The 14,963-nt window shown below is 42.6% G+C and overlaps 1 protein-coding gene across 3 annotated transcripts in view; it reads right to left on the reverse strand.

The window, feature by feature from the left end:
• Positions 1-14,963, reverse strand: part of CHD7 (chromodomain helicase DNA binding protein 7) — a 190,723-nt gene that overhangs the window by 36,740 nt on the left and 139,020 nt on the right. For all 3 annotated transcript variants that reach the window (XM_056854270.1, XM_056854271.1, XM_056854268.1), the window contains 6 exons: positions 13,910-14,047; positions 13,693-13,814; positions 13,141-13,384; positions 12,579-12,755; positions 11,122-11,265; positions 7,594-7,849 (listed from right to left, as the gene is read on the reverse strand). In XM_056854270.1, the coding sequence (XP_056710248.1) occupies positions 7,594-7,849; positions 11,122-11,265; positions 12,579-12,755; positions 13,141-13,384; positions 13,693-13,814; positions 13,910-14,047 (1,081 nt within the window). The remainder of the gene's footprint in view (positions 1-7,593; positions 7,850-11,121; positions 11,266-12,578; positions 12,756-13,140; positions 13,385-13,692; positions 13,815-13,909; positions 14,048-14,963) is intronic.

The following is a 14,963-nucleotide window of genomic DNA, read 5'->3' on the forward strand; positions in this document are numbered from 1 at the left end:
AAAAGAGGAAGACCCAACAAGAGAGGGATTGACTCAATAAAGGAAGCCACAGCCCTCAATTTGAAAGATCTGAGCAAGGCTGCAAAGATAAGATGTTTTGAAGGACCATGATTCATAGGGTCGCCATGAGTCGGAAGTGACTTGATGGCACTTAACACACATACACACAAACATCCTCCTCAAGACTTGTAGGAAACTTTGTAGGTAAAGGGAGGAAATAGTAATCTACACTGATAGTTACATCTTCCTGTGTCCTTTAAGGAGACCTAGTTCAACATCACAGCAACCCTCTATGTATTTGGCTTATAGACTGCCAGGCTTGTTAAAAACACAATCTAGTTACGTTTTCTGAAAACAGTAATAGAACCAAAAATCTTCACATGTGACTCTACAAAGCTAGATAGCACTGATACTAAATGCTTTATCTTGAATTAGAGTTTATCAAAATCTGTTGTCAGTTTTATTCACAGGATAATACTCAATCATCAGACAATTGAAAAAGGCAAGAATGCATTTTCTATTAGAAACTTCCTTTCTGCTACGAAGATGGAGAGTTTTTGCCACAAGAATGTTAAGAGCAACCCAGCTGGATCAAAACAAAGGTCCATCTAGTTTAGCATCCAGGTTTCCGTGATCAACCAGATGCTTCTGAAAGCCAACAATTAGGGCATGAAGGCCAAGGCCTCCCACTGCTGTTGCTCAGCAACTGGTATTCCGACTTACATTGCCTCTAAATGAAGAGATCATTTACCATCAGGGCTACTAAACCACTGAAAGTCGTTTCCTCGAGGAATTTGTCTAATCCAGAGTGAGTGCCAAGAGCCAGTCCGATGTAGTAGTTACAACGCTGGACTAGGATCTGGGAGACCCAGGTTCAAGACTCCATTCTGCCATGGCAACTCACTGGGTGAACTGGGTCTAGTCACACTCTCTCATCCTAGCCTACCTTACAGGGTTGTTGTGAAAATAAAACAGAGGAGAGAAGAATAATGTAAGCTGCTTTGGGTCTCCACTAGGGAGAAATGTGGGGTACAAATGAAGTAAATAAAATAAAAATAATCTTCTTTAAAATTCCATCTAAGTTAGGATCTGGTAGCTGTAATTGCCAAAATATAATGATGGGATGTGGGAAGTATATTTAACCTGTCTGTCCGTAATGTACAGTTCATCAATTTCATTGGGTGACCAAGTCCTATTATTATGAGACATGGAGAAAAGTTCTTTCTATTTCTTTATACCATACATAATTTTATAAAGCTGTTGTTATGACCCTGCTTAGATTTCTCCTCCTAAAGCCCCAAATAATTTATTTATCATTCCTTGTATAGAAGGTGTTCCAACTCTTTTGGTTGGCCCTTTCTACATCTTTTTCAGCTCTACTGCATCCTTAAACAAGATAAAGTGACCAGCGCTGTACACTGTATTCCAAAAATCTATATAAGGGCATGATGATACTGGCTATTTCATATTTTCCTAATCATCGCTACCACAGAATTTACCATTTCTACTGCTGCCACCCATTTACTGAAACAACATTTTCCACCACAACCCTAAGATCTCTTTCCTGGAAGGTCACTAGCAGATTGATTCCATCAGTGTATGGGTGGATCCCAGAGCTTCTGGCAAGCAGAAAAACAAGAAAGTTATTGAAAGTAGCCCATGTGCTAAGTCAACTTGACCATATCCCATCTTGCAATTCCCCTTATACAAGACATAGCGCATGGTGTAATTTAGCACTACCCACAATAATGACCTTCTTTGATCAAATCGTAATGCATCTCCAAACTGGACTGTAATGTAATAGCCCTTTGATATTCATAGAGAGCAACATTGACTGAACATGAACAAATCAGTGCTTGGTTTTACAGCAGCTCCTGCACAATGTCTTGTGTTAAGTAAAACTTCTCTTCTGCTATTGCACAGCAGGATCAATCCTATATATAAAGTCAGGATTTTTTGGGCTCAAAGTGCAAGACATTTACATATACTAAACCTCATTTGCTATACTGTTGCTCACTCATATAGTCTGGGGAGATCCTAAGAGCTCTTCATAATTTCTTCTCTCCACTGCTATCCCTGACCCTGGACTGTATAGCCATACTGGCTAAGTGATCAGCAGAGATATGTGGCTGAGAGCATATTTGACACATATCTCTAACTACGTTTATCCCCAAACTACTACAGATCATCTGGCAGGGGTCTTTGTTGGTGGCTTGGGGCAACGTTGCATCGTATTCCCTACAAATCCAAAATGACAGACGAGATCTCAATTGGGCAACATTTCCCCAGTTTAGGGTGTGTTTTTGTTTGTTTGTTTACCTCTCAGTTTTTCATATTTATCTGAATCCCCAGGTTAGAAGACACATCTACTCTAGGTCTGGATGGCCCCATTGTACAGAATTATTGATTTGTACAGTTAGACCACCCATGGGAATTAGATATATGATTACAGTTTATTACGTTTATCACTACAATACACAAGGTGAGAGGCAGATGTTACACATAACCAGTAGTTTGAGGGGGAGTTTTATAAACTGAGAACAAACTGCAAGTTCCATAGAGGGATATGTGCAGAGATGCAGGTGTGAATCTGTGGACTTGACTTGTAACCTGAATCAAATGCTTCATCAAAGGTTGAGAAAAAAGGGAATAGCTTGCCTGGATAGGACATTGAGATGGTCACTATGTGAAGGAGATGCTGAAAATTTAAATGGAGTCAAGTATGGGAGGACACATGTAAAGAAAGACTCCCAAACAAGTGGTCAACAAGGCATATCCCAAGTAATGAGGATCTCTACCTGCTCACTCTAACAGTTGGTACAGCTAGTTTATAGTTTATAGCAGGTTCCAGATAGGCTGGTATCAGAGACTATGTGCCACTTCCCTTCATCTGCTACAAGGATCTGCTAGAGTCTTGCCTTTGTCTATTAAATGAACTGATTCAATACAGTGTGCAGGGTTCCCATAACCGGAAAGCATGGTAGATCCAATGCCTCTTTGTTTATTTATATAACACTTGACTTGGTAACTATGTTGCCTGCAGCTACCCAGACTACCTCATTTCTCAGAACAGTATGGGAAACTGGTAGAGCTTGGTAGACCGCTAGGAGCTCAAATACATTTAAATGTATTTGACTTGACTCTTGTTGAGACCAAGGGAAGAAGCAAAGAACTGGTAGGGGATATGTACAATGCTCTGCAGCAGATGGAAATTGTGATTGAATGATGCTTGCAAAGTCTGCATCATGCGTTGTGCAAAAAGAATTACAGAAGTAGTTAAGGCCATGAGGCCTAGAAGGTGCTGTATCTTGAGGGCTGTTTAGCAATGACAGGAGATGAACTAGTCTGCAATTAGTCCAGAATGGCTTCTATTAATTGGATAATCTTGTAAGGTAAAAGGTAAGGTGATATTTGCTATACTAACCTGAACCCCCAGTTCTGCCAGAAGACAAAGTATGTTGCATGAAAGAAAAGAGGGAGTCCTCCATAAGGAGCCAATGTGTGGGGAAAGATGGTGATTCCCTGGTGAGGTAAATATGTTATTACCACTGCAATGCATTTTATGAATACCTTTGAGGCTGCTTGGTAACTAAGTGGGGAGGACTTCATACTAATAAATGTGTCATTCTGACTGCAAAATGGAGAAACGTGATGCTGGGGTCAGATAAATAGGTCTTCAATGTGTATGGACACTCATTCCCTTGATTAGTAACAGGAGGACAGAGGAGAGGGAGACTATCCAGCATTTCTGAGACAGAAACAGATATTTATATCTAACATTAAACCTTAGGAATATAGGCTCCCACTGTTTTTGGGGATGATAAAGCAGGAATAAAATCATATCCTTTTATGGGCATAGCAAGGACAGATTCTTCAGCATCCTTCTGCTATAAAGTCAGATATCTGCTATAAAGACAGACAGCAGGGACAGGCCTCTTAAGCAATAGTCACTAATTTTATTTATTTTATCTATTTGAAGTATTAGTATGCCCACCTTTGTCTTGTGCATCTCAGGACCCCAAGACATGTAACAACAATACAAAAGCCATTTGATAAAACTAACATTTAAACAGACAACATAAAAACACTAAAAACCAATCTAAAAAAACCTTATGCCCCCACCAGCAGGGCATTTCCTCTTTGCTTGGGCCCTGGCTGCCCCAAAAGCTATTGAGAATAACTGCTTTACCGCCTTGCCAAAAAGCCAGAAGGGCAGGCGTCCCCTCCTGAACTCCTTTGGGAAGGCGTCCCAGGAGTTCCATTGAAAAACCTTGAGCCTGGATCTGTTGCCAAAAGTGACTTAGACAAAGGGGGTTCTGACAACAGACCTTGCGGGGAAGATTGAAGCTGCCACAAGGGAATATGCAGAGAGAGGTGATTCTTAAGTATGTTGGCTCAAGTTCATGAAAGGCTTGAAAGGAGGTAATTTAAGGTGGTAACCACAAGCCTCTTTATTACATCTACAGTACTGTTAATATGAAACATGTTTCATAACATTTACCCAAATCATTTCTAACAGAGTACGGTAGGGCAAACACATTTAATAGATCATAAAAAGTGTCACTAATCAGTATCCCTTGTTTCATTACTCTGCTTGGATTAGCAATAGGTAGGCAGCATTAAATACTTCTTGGCATTAAGCTCAGAAGATAGTTGGCATATTCCCCAGAGGGTTCATTCTCAATGACACACTCTAACCCCACCCCAACTTCTGCATTTACAATCACCAATATTTATTAGTACCTTGTGTCCCTTAATTTGCTCAAATTTGTCTCTTTGTATAAAGCTGCGCAAAGATTCTGTGTAGTGCAATGAACTTGAACCAAGGAGATACACATTAATTTAAAAGAGATTCTTTTAGCCTAACTTATCACACAAGGTGGCCATAAGAATAAAATGGAATAACCCCATGCGGTCTTAAGAGTATGGTTGTGCCCATATAATCAATAACAAATTTGTTCATGATGGGCATGAACTTGTCTTGTTCTGGTCACACATTCCCTCCCTTCTCCCCTCATCTATGAAGCACAATGGAATATCTTCTACTTTTGGAAATCTTATATGCCATGCCTTCCGAATATGTGTACCTGGTTAAACTGGAGTTTGTTTTTTGTCAACATACCAGGAATCTTCTGGCTGGTGGGGAACAAATTCCAGATTGTCCAGTTACCAGCATTCAGACACTGAAACAAACTGGAGCTTCACAGAAGACTTCCAATATTAGGAACTTGTCAGTCATGCTCTACACATGTGACCAAGTAAACTGGGCCCCTGACCATCATGAACAAATCTCGGACTTCTGAATAAAGCCTAAATTAATACAAATGTGAACAATAATACAACTGTTAGAAACACTTGATTAAGATTATTGTTAACACCATTCTACTCATAGACTTAAACTGAAAAGGCCCCTTCATTGAACATAAACTAAGGGCTCCTTCACAAAATGTTTATGCAAGTGACCAACATACTATTCAAGCACACAATGCCAAACAGCTGGGGTGGGCTATAGCTCTGCATGCGTTCAAGTAATGTGTAAAGTGATCCTGATTCTCTGCATCAGATCTTTTAAGATGCTGTCTGAACAGCTTAACAAGTAGCAAATGAGAATATATTCGTAAACAAAAATTACCTTCATCTGCTGGCAAGAAATTTTCCAATTATTTTTTCTAATCACTTAATATATTTACTTTAAAAACCTGGTGCTAAAGTGTGAGTGTTGCTGATTCTTGGCTTTTAAACTATTTTTTTAAAGCAGTAAGTTTTATGAAAACATCTTACAGTTATCACAATTTTCTTCAGGAGAAAAATGGATAGTCCAAGGTTGACCAATATGACAGAAAATAAGGGCTACAAGAGAGAACAGGGTGGTTTCCATATACCCAGAGGGTGCCCCAGATAAGTAGAAAAAATGGTAAAAGGGGATGAGGGTCCCCCTAACTGAAAAGAAAAATGCTTCATCTGATCTAAATTCATCCCCCAATCACTGTCAATGGGGTATTTAAACCTCAAAGTAACCTAGTCAGTGAGAAGATTAAAGGAACCTAGTCAATGAGAAGTGATACTGGGAAATTTATACCACTAGAAATGCACGTGGTATTGGAAAGTGCCATCAAGTCACAGCTGACTTATGGTGACCCCTTAGGGTTCTCAAGGCATGGCAAGAGATGTTCAGAAGTGGTTTGTCATTGCCTGCCTCCATGTGGGCTGAGAGGGTTCTGAGAGAACTGTGACTGGCCCAAGGTCACCCAGCAGGCTTCATGTGGAGGAGTGGGAAATAGAACCCAACTGTCCAGATTAGAGTCTGCCGCTCTTAACCACTACACCACTCTGGCTCTCTTTAGGAATGCATATTGCAGGGAAAAGAGATTAACCAGTACAACCCCAGCACATACTGTATCAGAAAGTTTAGGAATAACTAGTCCAGGCATAAACCTGAGTGCTAGTTTGCAGGAAGGATTCCACATGGTTTTATCCCCCTACTCCCATCACAGCTCATAACATTACCGCATTGCTAGATGAAGGAAGTGCAGCATTAAGGGAAACCTGACTAGGTATGCTCTGTTTCCTTATCAATCCTAGGCATTACCTAGCCTGCTTTCAGCCTGACTCAGATTTCAGAGTGCAGGCTGCAGCTCACTTCCACAGGACAAGAAATTATGAAACACAGACTCTTTTAGGATTGCTTCCTCCCTGGCTATGGCCCGGAAAGTGGAACTCAGCAATGTGTGGCACTTCCCGAGGGAAACTTGCTGGACATATGAATGACAAGGGAGATTGTGTTTTTAGTGCAGTGACTACAACAGCAACAGAAATGCAAGAAGAGAGAACTGGCATGGGAGAGGCAGACTTGTGTTTGTGACTTGTGGTGGTGCAGATTGATTTTTTTTTTAACCAACAGGAAGGATTTGGGTTATTAAATTACCATACTGTTCCTATCTTGGCTTTATGAATAACAGTTTACTTTTTCCTCATCACAGCAATGATCATGGCCATAGGGTTGCCAAGTCCCTCTTCGACACTGGTGGGAAATTTTGGGGGCGGAGCCTAAGGAGGGCAGGGTTTGGGGAGGGACTTCAATGCCATAGAGTCCAATAGCCAAAGTGACCATTCTCTCCAGGTGAACTGATCTCTATTGGCTGGAGATCACTTGTAAGAGCAGGAGATCTCCAGCTAGTACCTGGAGGTTGGCAGCCCTACATGGCCATGACGATGATGTAGCTCATCTTCTAGTTCAGTGCTCAGCCACACCAATGCCTATACCATTTTAAGCAGACTTTTGCAGCCCTGAACAAGCCCTGCATACCTAGAAATTCTTGCTCCCACCTTGACCTGTAAGAATTCATTCGCCCCTTGCTGCCTAGTTCATTGCTTTGGAGAGTAACAGTGAACTGCGTCCTGAACAAAGTAGCGGAAATTTTACCTAGTGAATGGCATGAGGAAGTTCTACAAGATCACTCCATTCTAATATACTAGATGAAGATTTACCAAAAATGTTCAGATAAAATTTAACTGAAAAACACATTCTGTTCATAAAAACCATCTCACTTCTCTAATAGTCTTACTTTAAAAATAAATAAAAATTAGGCCTACCATTGATAAGGTATGGATGATTACAGCATTTTCTTAATTCCATCATAGTGTTTAAGAGATTAGGTACATTTGCTTGACCACCACCTTTCGACAAAAATGTAAAGTTCTTTTCAAGAATAGCTCTGTAGTATTTCTTCTGAATGTTTGTCAATTCAACTTCAATAATAGTCTCTTCCTTGGGGGCCAGGTTCTTTTCCACATCTTCTTTAAGACGTCTCAACATCATTGGCTTCAGAATAGCTTGGAGCTTTTGCACCTAGAATACAGCAAACAGTTGCTTTTGAAAGCAGTAAAAATAGTACATTTTGCACTTTTATCACAACACTTTCTATAATTGGTTAGTCCTCTTACATACAACATCCTCTACTATAATGCTGCAATTTGAAGACCTTAATGTAAAGGGTATCATTTTGTACCAATCTGCCTAGGCCAGGGGTGGGGAATGTCAGGCCTGCGAAATCATTTGGTCTGGCCCTTTGTGGGTCCTGGCAGATCTCTAGCTCAGAAGGATCTAAGACTGGTGATCCGCCCCCTCCTGCAGACAGGAATAGCCTCTATTCAAGGCAGATGTGAGTTTGTCTTGCCGAGAAAAGGAACCTTTTTTCCCCCTTGCAGAAGAGTTGTTAGCTATGGAGCTGCTAGGACTGCCCAAGAAACTGTGTTAACCCTTTCCCACCCGGGCCATGGAGAAACGTATTCCCTCTGTACTACAAGAAGACTGGGGGCGGAAGTGGCGACAATGGAGGGGTTAAAGGGGGCAGGCCGAGAATGCACAGGGGGGGTGAGTTCTTAGCCACTGTGTCCTCATTTCATCCCTGCAGGCAGAGGTAGCAGGAGCCGGCTGTAGAATCTGGCCCCGACCACACAGAACAGGAGCAACTCCAGCATGCGGCTGGATGGCTACGCCCGGCTGGTGCAACAGACCATCCTGTGCCACCAGGTGGGCGAGTGCGCCACCGGCTGGATGCCTGCTTGCCCGTGCCGGGGGGGGGGTATCTGGGGAAACTGCCTGCTTGGGGCTTGGTTGGCTAATTTTAAGTTGATAATTTTGTATGGCCCACGAATTATGTTATAAATATCCAAATTGCCCTTTGCGGAAAAAAGGTTCCCCACCCCTGGCCTAGGCATTCCAGTATGAAACAATTTAAAAAAAATTAAACATAAAAACTAACCACACTAGCATTAAAACCTACTTCACTGAAAACGAGACACTCAAATTTGGACAGCTATTAACAAAGCGGTCACCAGGTTAAAAAAAATCATGTGAGCTTAGTAAGTTAACAGTAGTAAGGTTCAAGTAATAATGGTAAAGAGAGCCAGTGTGTAATCTATCAATCAATCTTTATTAAAAACAGTCAGACCAGCATAGCTCTTCACAATTTAGCACTAAAACCCTTAGTATTAAGCTCTACCCAAAAGTTTATATAACTTTTTGCACTTTTTGCAAACTATATATACCACTCTTTAAAATTATTGACCTACCGATGTTCTCAGCAGCGTTTGACGGATTCTACAGGCTGCTGCACAAAGCCATTCATACTGTAACCTGTGGGTTTTCGTCTATAAGAAACATTTTAGTGTACTCCTGACCTGTTTGGCTGGAATGCTGACTAAGCCAGGGGGAGATAAACTTAGAACGAACCTCTTGATATAGTGGACAGCGCAGTAGAACGTGCTCTGTTGTTTCAATTTCCTTTAGAGCACAGGGACATACTCTCTCCTCCAGGGGAACCTTTCTGTATCTTCCATCCACAACCGCCGAGGGAAGAGCTTGGCGTCTGGCAAGTGTGAATGCGCTCCTATATCTGAAGATCTCTAATTGGGAGAGGTAGGTGGTAGGAGCGGCTACATATCTGGACTGGTGTAATCTAATTTCTTGGAGGGGCTGTGGGTCAGTGGAAGAGCCTCTGCTTTGCATGAGAAAGTCCCACGTTCAATCCCTGGCATCTCCACTTAAAAGGACCAGGCAGATGTTGTGAAAGACCTCTACCTGATACCCTGGAGAGCTGTCTGAGTAGACAATACTGACATTGATGGACTGTTGGTCTGATTCAGTATAAGGCAGCTTAATGAAATGAGATACATGGAAAAAGAGAACCCGGTATTCTCCCTCTATGAATCTAGCGATAATGTTTCCTCCCGCAATCACTGAAGAGGTTGGTCAACTGACATTGTAAACATATATACTTGTTCACATGCTGCAGTAAAGTCAGAACTAAGCAAGAGTCTTCTGCTCAGATGTTTCTTCACGAACTCTTCTCATTGTACATAGAAGGCACTATATGAACTGGGAGACCGTGTGTATACTTTGTCATGAGACACCCACCAGTGCCTCAGGACTCCCTCCTGAACCCCAGAAACAATGTTCAAGTCCGGTGGCAGCCACAGATGCGGCTGGGGAGAAAGACGGCGCTAAAACTTACATGCCTTGAAGTCCTGCAAGCCGAGCCGAAGGGCCAGGGCCAGGAACACCTGTATCGGCCCAGGATGGGGCCTGACCAACCCACCAGGACGGAAACGACGCCAGGAACCAACCAGCTCTGACCAGAGCGACGCCACCAGAATGAAGAGGCGGGGCGGCGAGATGGGCAGAGCTGGAGGTGGATGTCTTCCCTGCCCAACAGCTGATGCCTGCAGGCAAAACTGAGGCGGCAGCAAGAACAGGGACAGCCAGCAGAGCAAGAGGGCTAATAAGGGTGGGGCAACCAGCTGGGGCTTATATAGCCTCAAGAGGAGGTGGGGAGGAAGAAGCAGGGTGGAGCCTGGGATAAGGGGTGGGACTTGTGCTATAAATTAGGGCTGTAGCCAAGGCCAGGGAGGAGAGGGCTGTCAAAGCTGCCTGAAGTAAGATAGGCTCTGGAGCCGGGGCAAAGAGGGTAAAACCCAGCACGGGTTCCACCTTGCTTTGATTCTGAGGCCAAAAGGCTCAAGCCCAGGGGTGACAGGGGGAACCCCTAAGGATGCAACGGACCCGTTGTCAAATGGGGGCAGCCTCCTCCTCATAAGCGCGCTGTGGACCCGCCGCCCCAAGAGGGGCCCTACATACTTGAATACAAGATCCCAACACACAAAATCACTTCTTCCAGGGCCAGTATAATCCTTTTATCTGCTGTTGAGAACTATGAAATGGTTATGAATGCTGTAATATACCTTTTGTAAACCTATCCATACATATTTGTCCATATACTATATTCATGTGCACACCTTAAAATTACAAAATGATGTGTGTGTAGTGTCACCAGGATAGAAGATGATCTCTTCTAGTGCACCTTGCACAAAAGCAATATGAGGGGAGGGGTGTTCGAAATGACCCCATCTCCTGCCAAAACTGCTGTGGTTAATATCTCCAGCAACAAAGGGCAGTGTGCAAGTACTAATCTTGAACTAGCTGGGACAAAGAGTTTTATTGTCTAAGGAGAAACCACTTAGTTCTCCTTACCCTGGTGTGAACCTTTCAGTGACTGGTTTGAAGTCATAGGCTGGCCAGACAACATCTTTATACAGAGGAAGAAAATACTGTTAATTTACCTGTTCCTCTGTTTTAAGATCACCAAACTCTTGCATAAAAGTGGTTTCTGAAGGAAAACGACCTGGTTCCAAGAAATGAAGCAAGCTGAAGAGCTCTTCCACAGTGTTTTGAAGTGGAGTCCCTGTAAGAAGCACCTTGTGTTCCTGTAAAAAACAAAACGTTTAGAAACACAACTAGGCTTTTTAGACACAAATCATGGCACATCTACATTTCTCCTTCCATCCCCATGTACTGGACGTAACAACTGGCTCACCCAGAAGTTTTTTTCCTACTGAATGTAATTCACTTTGTTTCTTATCAAAAGCAGGATTCTTAAAGTAAAGTCATTACTGTCATCTTTTGCCTTTACCAGGCATCACCATTAGGGGTATGCATTCAGCTAAAGCCAAACTAGAAAAAAACCCTGAAACAGCAATAAAAGGGAGCTGAAAAAGCGGATCCCCAATAATGCCATTTTTTTCAGCATTATTGGGGGCTGCTTTGACCCCGCCACCATTTCCCCTCCCTCCCTACCCCCATTTTCCCTCCTTCCTCCCCTCTTCCCTCCCCCCTCACTTACCTGATGGCTGAGTCAGATTGCAAGCACCTGGCCTCTGCAAAGTCTACAGACTTTGCAGAGGCCCGGGGGCGGGGATCAGATTCATGCTGCCTGCCAGCTCCTTGAGAAGGCAGGAGCCGGCAAGCAGCGGGGATGTGAACTGCCCAGCAGTGCAGAACTGAACACTGGGTTCTGTGGAGCCCAGCACTCAGCTCTGAGCTACGTATTTTTCAGTTTGAGCTTAATAAACCTGAAAATTTTCAAATTATTCAAAAAGCAAAATCCATTATATTTGACTTTTTGGTTTTTTTTTTTTTAAAAATCCAGGTTTATTAAACCTGAACCCAAAACATACCGAAAAAAGCTGCACAGCCCAGCACTTAGATTCGTGTCCTCTGAGATCAAGGGTGCCAGGGGAGGCAATCTAAGTGCTAAGCTCCAACCCAGCACTTAGAATCGTATCCCCTGCAGCCTGTGAGATCAGTAGCGGCAGGAGAGGCGATCTAAGTGCTGGGCTCGGTGTTCCAATCCATGTCGCTTGCTGGTTCAAGCTCCATGTGAGGTCCGAGCCCGCAGGCAGCGTGGATCTGACTCAGGTAAGTAAGGAGGGGAGAAACATGACTCAGGTAAGGAGGAGGGGAGGGAGAAACATGGTGGTGGGGCCAAAGCAGCCCGAATAATGCCAAAAACATTTGGCGTTATACAGGATCCACTTTTGCAGCTCCCGTTATTGCCACAATTTTTTTCAACTGGTTAAAAAATCCCCATACAATATTGAAAAAACATTTCCGGGGGTGGGGTGGGGGTGTTCCATCCGACTTTAGCTGAATTCACTCCCCTACAAATAACCTTCGGGGATGTTTCCACCAAAATATTCCACAGAATAGTAGTAATCCTATAGGAGTAATCAAAACCTACCAGGTCCATCATCTTGAGCCCTTCCAACAGCTTGCAATTTCTGTTCTTCAACCTGTGGGCTTCATCAATTATCACACAGCGCCATGGAATGTTACGGAGCTCAGGACAATCAGTCAAAATCATTTCAAATGTAGTGATGATGGCATGAAACTTGTATGACCCCTTAATCACACGACCCTAGAAGTACAGAAATAACTTATTCAGATTAATAAAATTTAATAAAAGTGATTCAGTTTACCCAACTTTGTTTAGCATTCTACAGTCTAGTAAGTTCTGAAACTTGCAACTTGTTTGAAGAATCTACACTGGAAGCTGGTGGACAAGAAAAGACCACAGCTGCTTTACAACAGTGCCAGCATACCTGGAAGCAATGTACGTTTGCCTACACAAAACTGAAGAGATACCAATCCCTCTTTTACATCCTAATTTTGGAATTCTGAGCAATACAGATAAACAGTCAGTAGAAAACATCTTTGCATCCATTTTTCTGACTTAAACGATAGAGGAGAGTGACTAGGCAGGAAGGAGTCATACTTCGCAAAAAAACAGAAGCAAGCTTTACCTGAGGATCTTTGAAATACATTTCATATGACTGAATGGTCCGTCGGCTGGCTTGGCTCCCATGATATACAACAACATTTAATTCTGTCCAGGTGCGGAATTCCCTTTCCCAGTTAGGGATTGTAGACAATGGGGCAATAACCAAAAAAGGACCATGGATGCCTTTCAAATATATCTCATAGAGAAATGTAATAGATTGAATGGTTTTCCCCAAACCCATTTCATCTGCTAAAATGCAGTTTCGCCTGCAATAAATAAATAAAAATGTTTAATAATGAAACTATGATTCAATTCTAAATGTATGATTTAAAAAACACATTTTCTTATTTTGCTGGCATGTGGGCAGAATTCTACTACACCAAGATGTATTGAAAGTTGTTATTTTTGAGGATGGAAATTCTATTTGTATTTCTAAAACATTCTGCAGATCTCTCTCACACACCCCCAAATAACATCTGCTGCCCACCCACCCCAAATTTCCAAGGCTGCAAGACGTTAAACAGTTAAGTTATGTGCTAAGGCAGTATTTTTACAATAAAGTTACTTTACATACGTGTTGTACCAATTGAAAAGAAGCCAGTTAACTCCTTCCAACTGGTATTCCCTGAGTTTGTTGTTATTTTTATATTCCCTGGAACTCTCTGACTTCTTCCAGTCATCAGCAGGAGGCCGCTCCTGTTTCAAATACAGCAAATTGCATTAGTGGTTACCAAAAACCACATTACTATGCTATTTTCAAGGAACAACTTCTATATAGAGCCAAATCTTACCACACGTACGGTTTCCGGCACTCTAGACATTAGTTTTTCAAATTCTTCAATCTTAGCCTGGTCTATGTCTTGCTTTAATTCCCACGTGCTGTCTTCATATGGAAGCGAACACCATTTCACCAAATAATGAGTCACAGGCTTTGTTTTTAAACAAGAGACAAGAAGTTAGATTAAATTAAAACAACAACAGTGCTTATTCTGTAAGCATCACAGCATTATGAATTATAATGCAGAACCAACAAAATGATCCAAGGTATTTTAGTAACACTGTTTTACTGATGAAAACAGTGCAAGAGGCTGATAGGCGGCTGGGACGGCGCAGCTGAGAAGCCTCCTCAGAGACTTCCCAGCCACCGCGGAGGGGAGAAAAGCCTTTTTTCCAAAATAAACACAGGGGAAAAGGCTTTTTCCCCCAATAGGGGAAAGCAGATCTGCGCCACCAAAAAAGGTAGCACCGGACTGCCGGCACCCTGGGAAGCATTGCTGGAGCTAAAGGGGTTTGGAAGCTGCCTAAAGGCAACTTCGCTCCCGGAACGTCTCCTGGAACGCTGGCGCGGGGTTTTGCACTGGGAGAACACTGGCAGAAGGCCCCGCAGGTGCCCGAGCCGTGCACTGCAGCGTGGCAGCCTACAGCAGCGTAAGTGCCCGTTATCCTAGGATAACTGAGCACTTACGCTGCCACAGGGTCACGACGGCTCCTGAGCTGACTCGCCCCCCCTTCAGGTATACACAGATTGCCACTTAAGGAGTTTATTTTGTAAAAGAACATCTTTATTATAAAATTTAAAGGTACTGTAAAGAGTAATTAATTTTTTTTTAAATCATGGGATGCTATTACTACATTAGGCAGATCAAGGAAAAGGGTGAACAAAAATCAGGGCTGAAATTTTTGAAATCCAAGTGTCTACCTCCTCTTAACTTGCAACCACAAAACATTCTGCATTATCTCTCATCCTACTGCTGTCACCAGTATTAAATTGAATAGAATTAAAGAAGAGAAACAAGGTAAGAGAATGTTTTGACTACTGAGATGCTCATATGCTTTCAAACTGAA

Source organism: Euleptes europaea, chromosome 8 (genome assembly GCF_029931775.1).
Source record: "Euleptes europaea isolate rEulEur1 chromosome 8, rEulEur1.hap1, whole genome shotgun sequence".
Classification (NCBI taxonomy): domain Eukaryota; kingdom Metazoa; phylum Chordata; class Lepidosauria; order Squamata; family Sphaerodactylidae; genus Euleptes; species Euleptes europaea.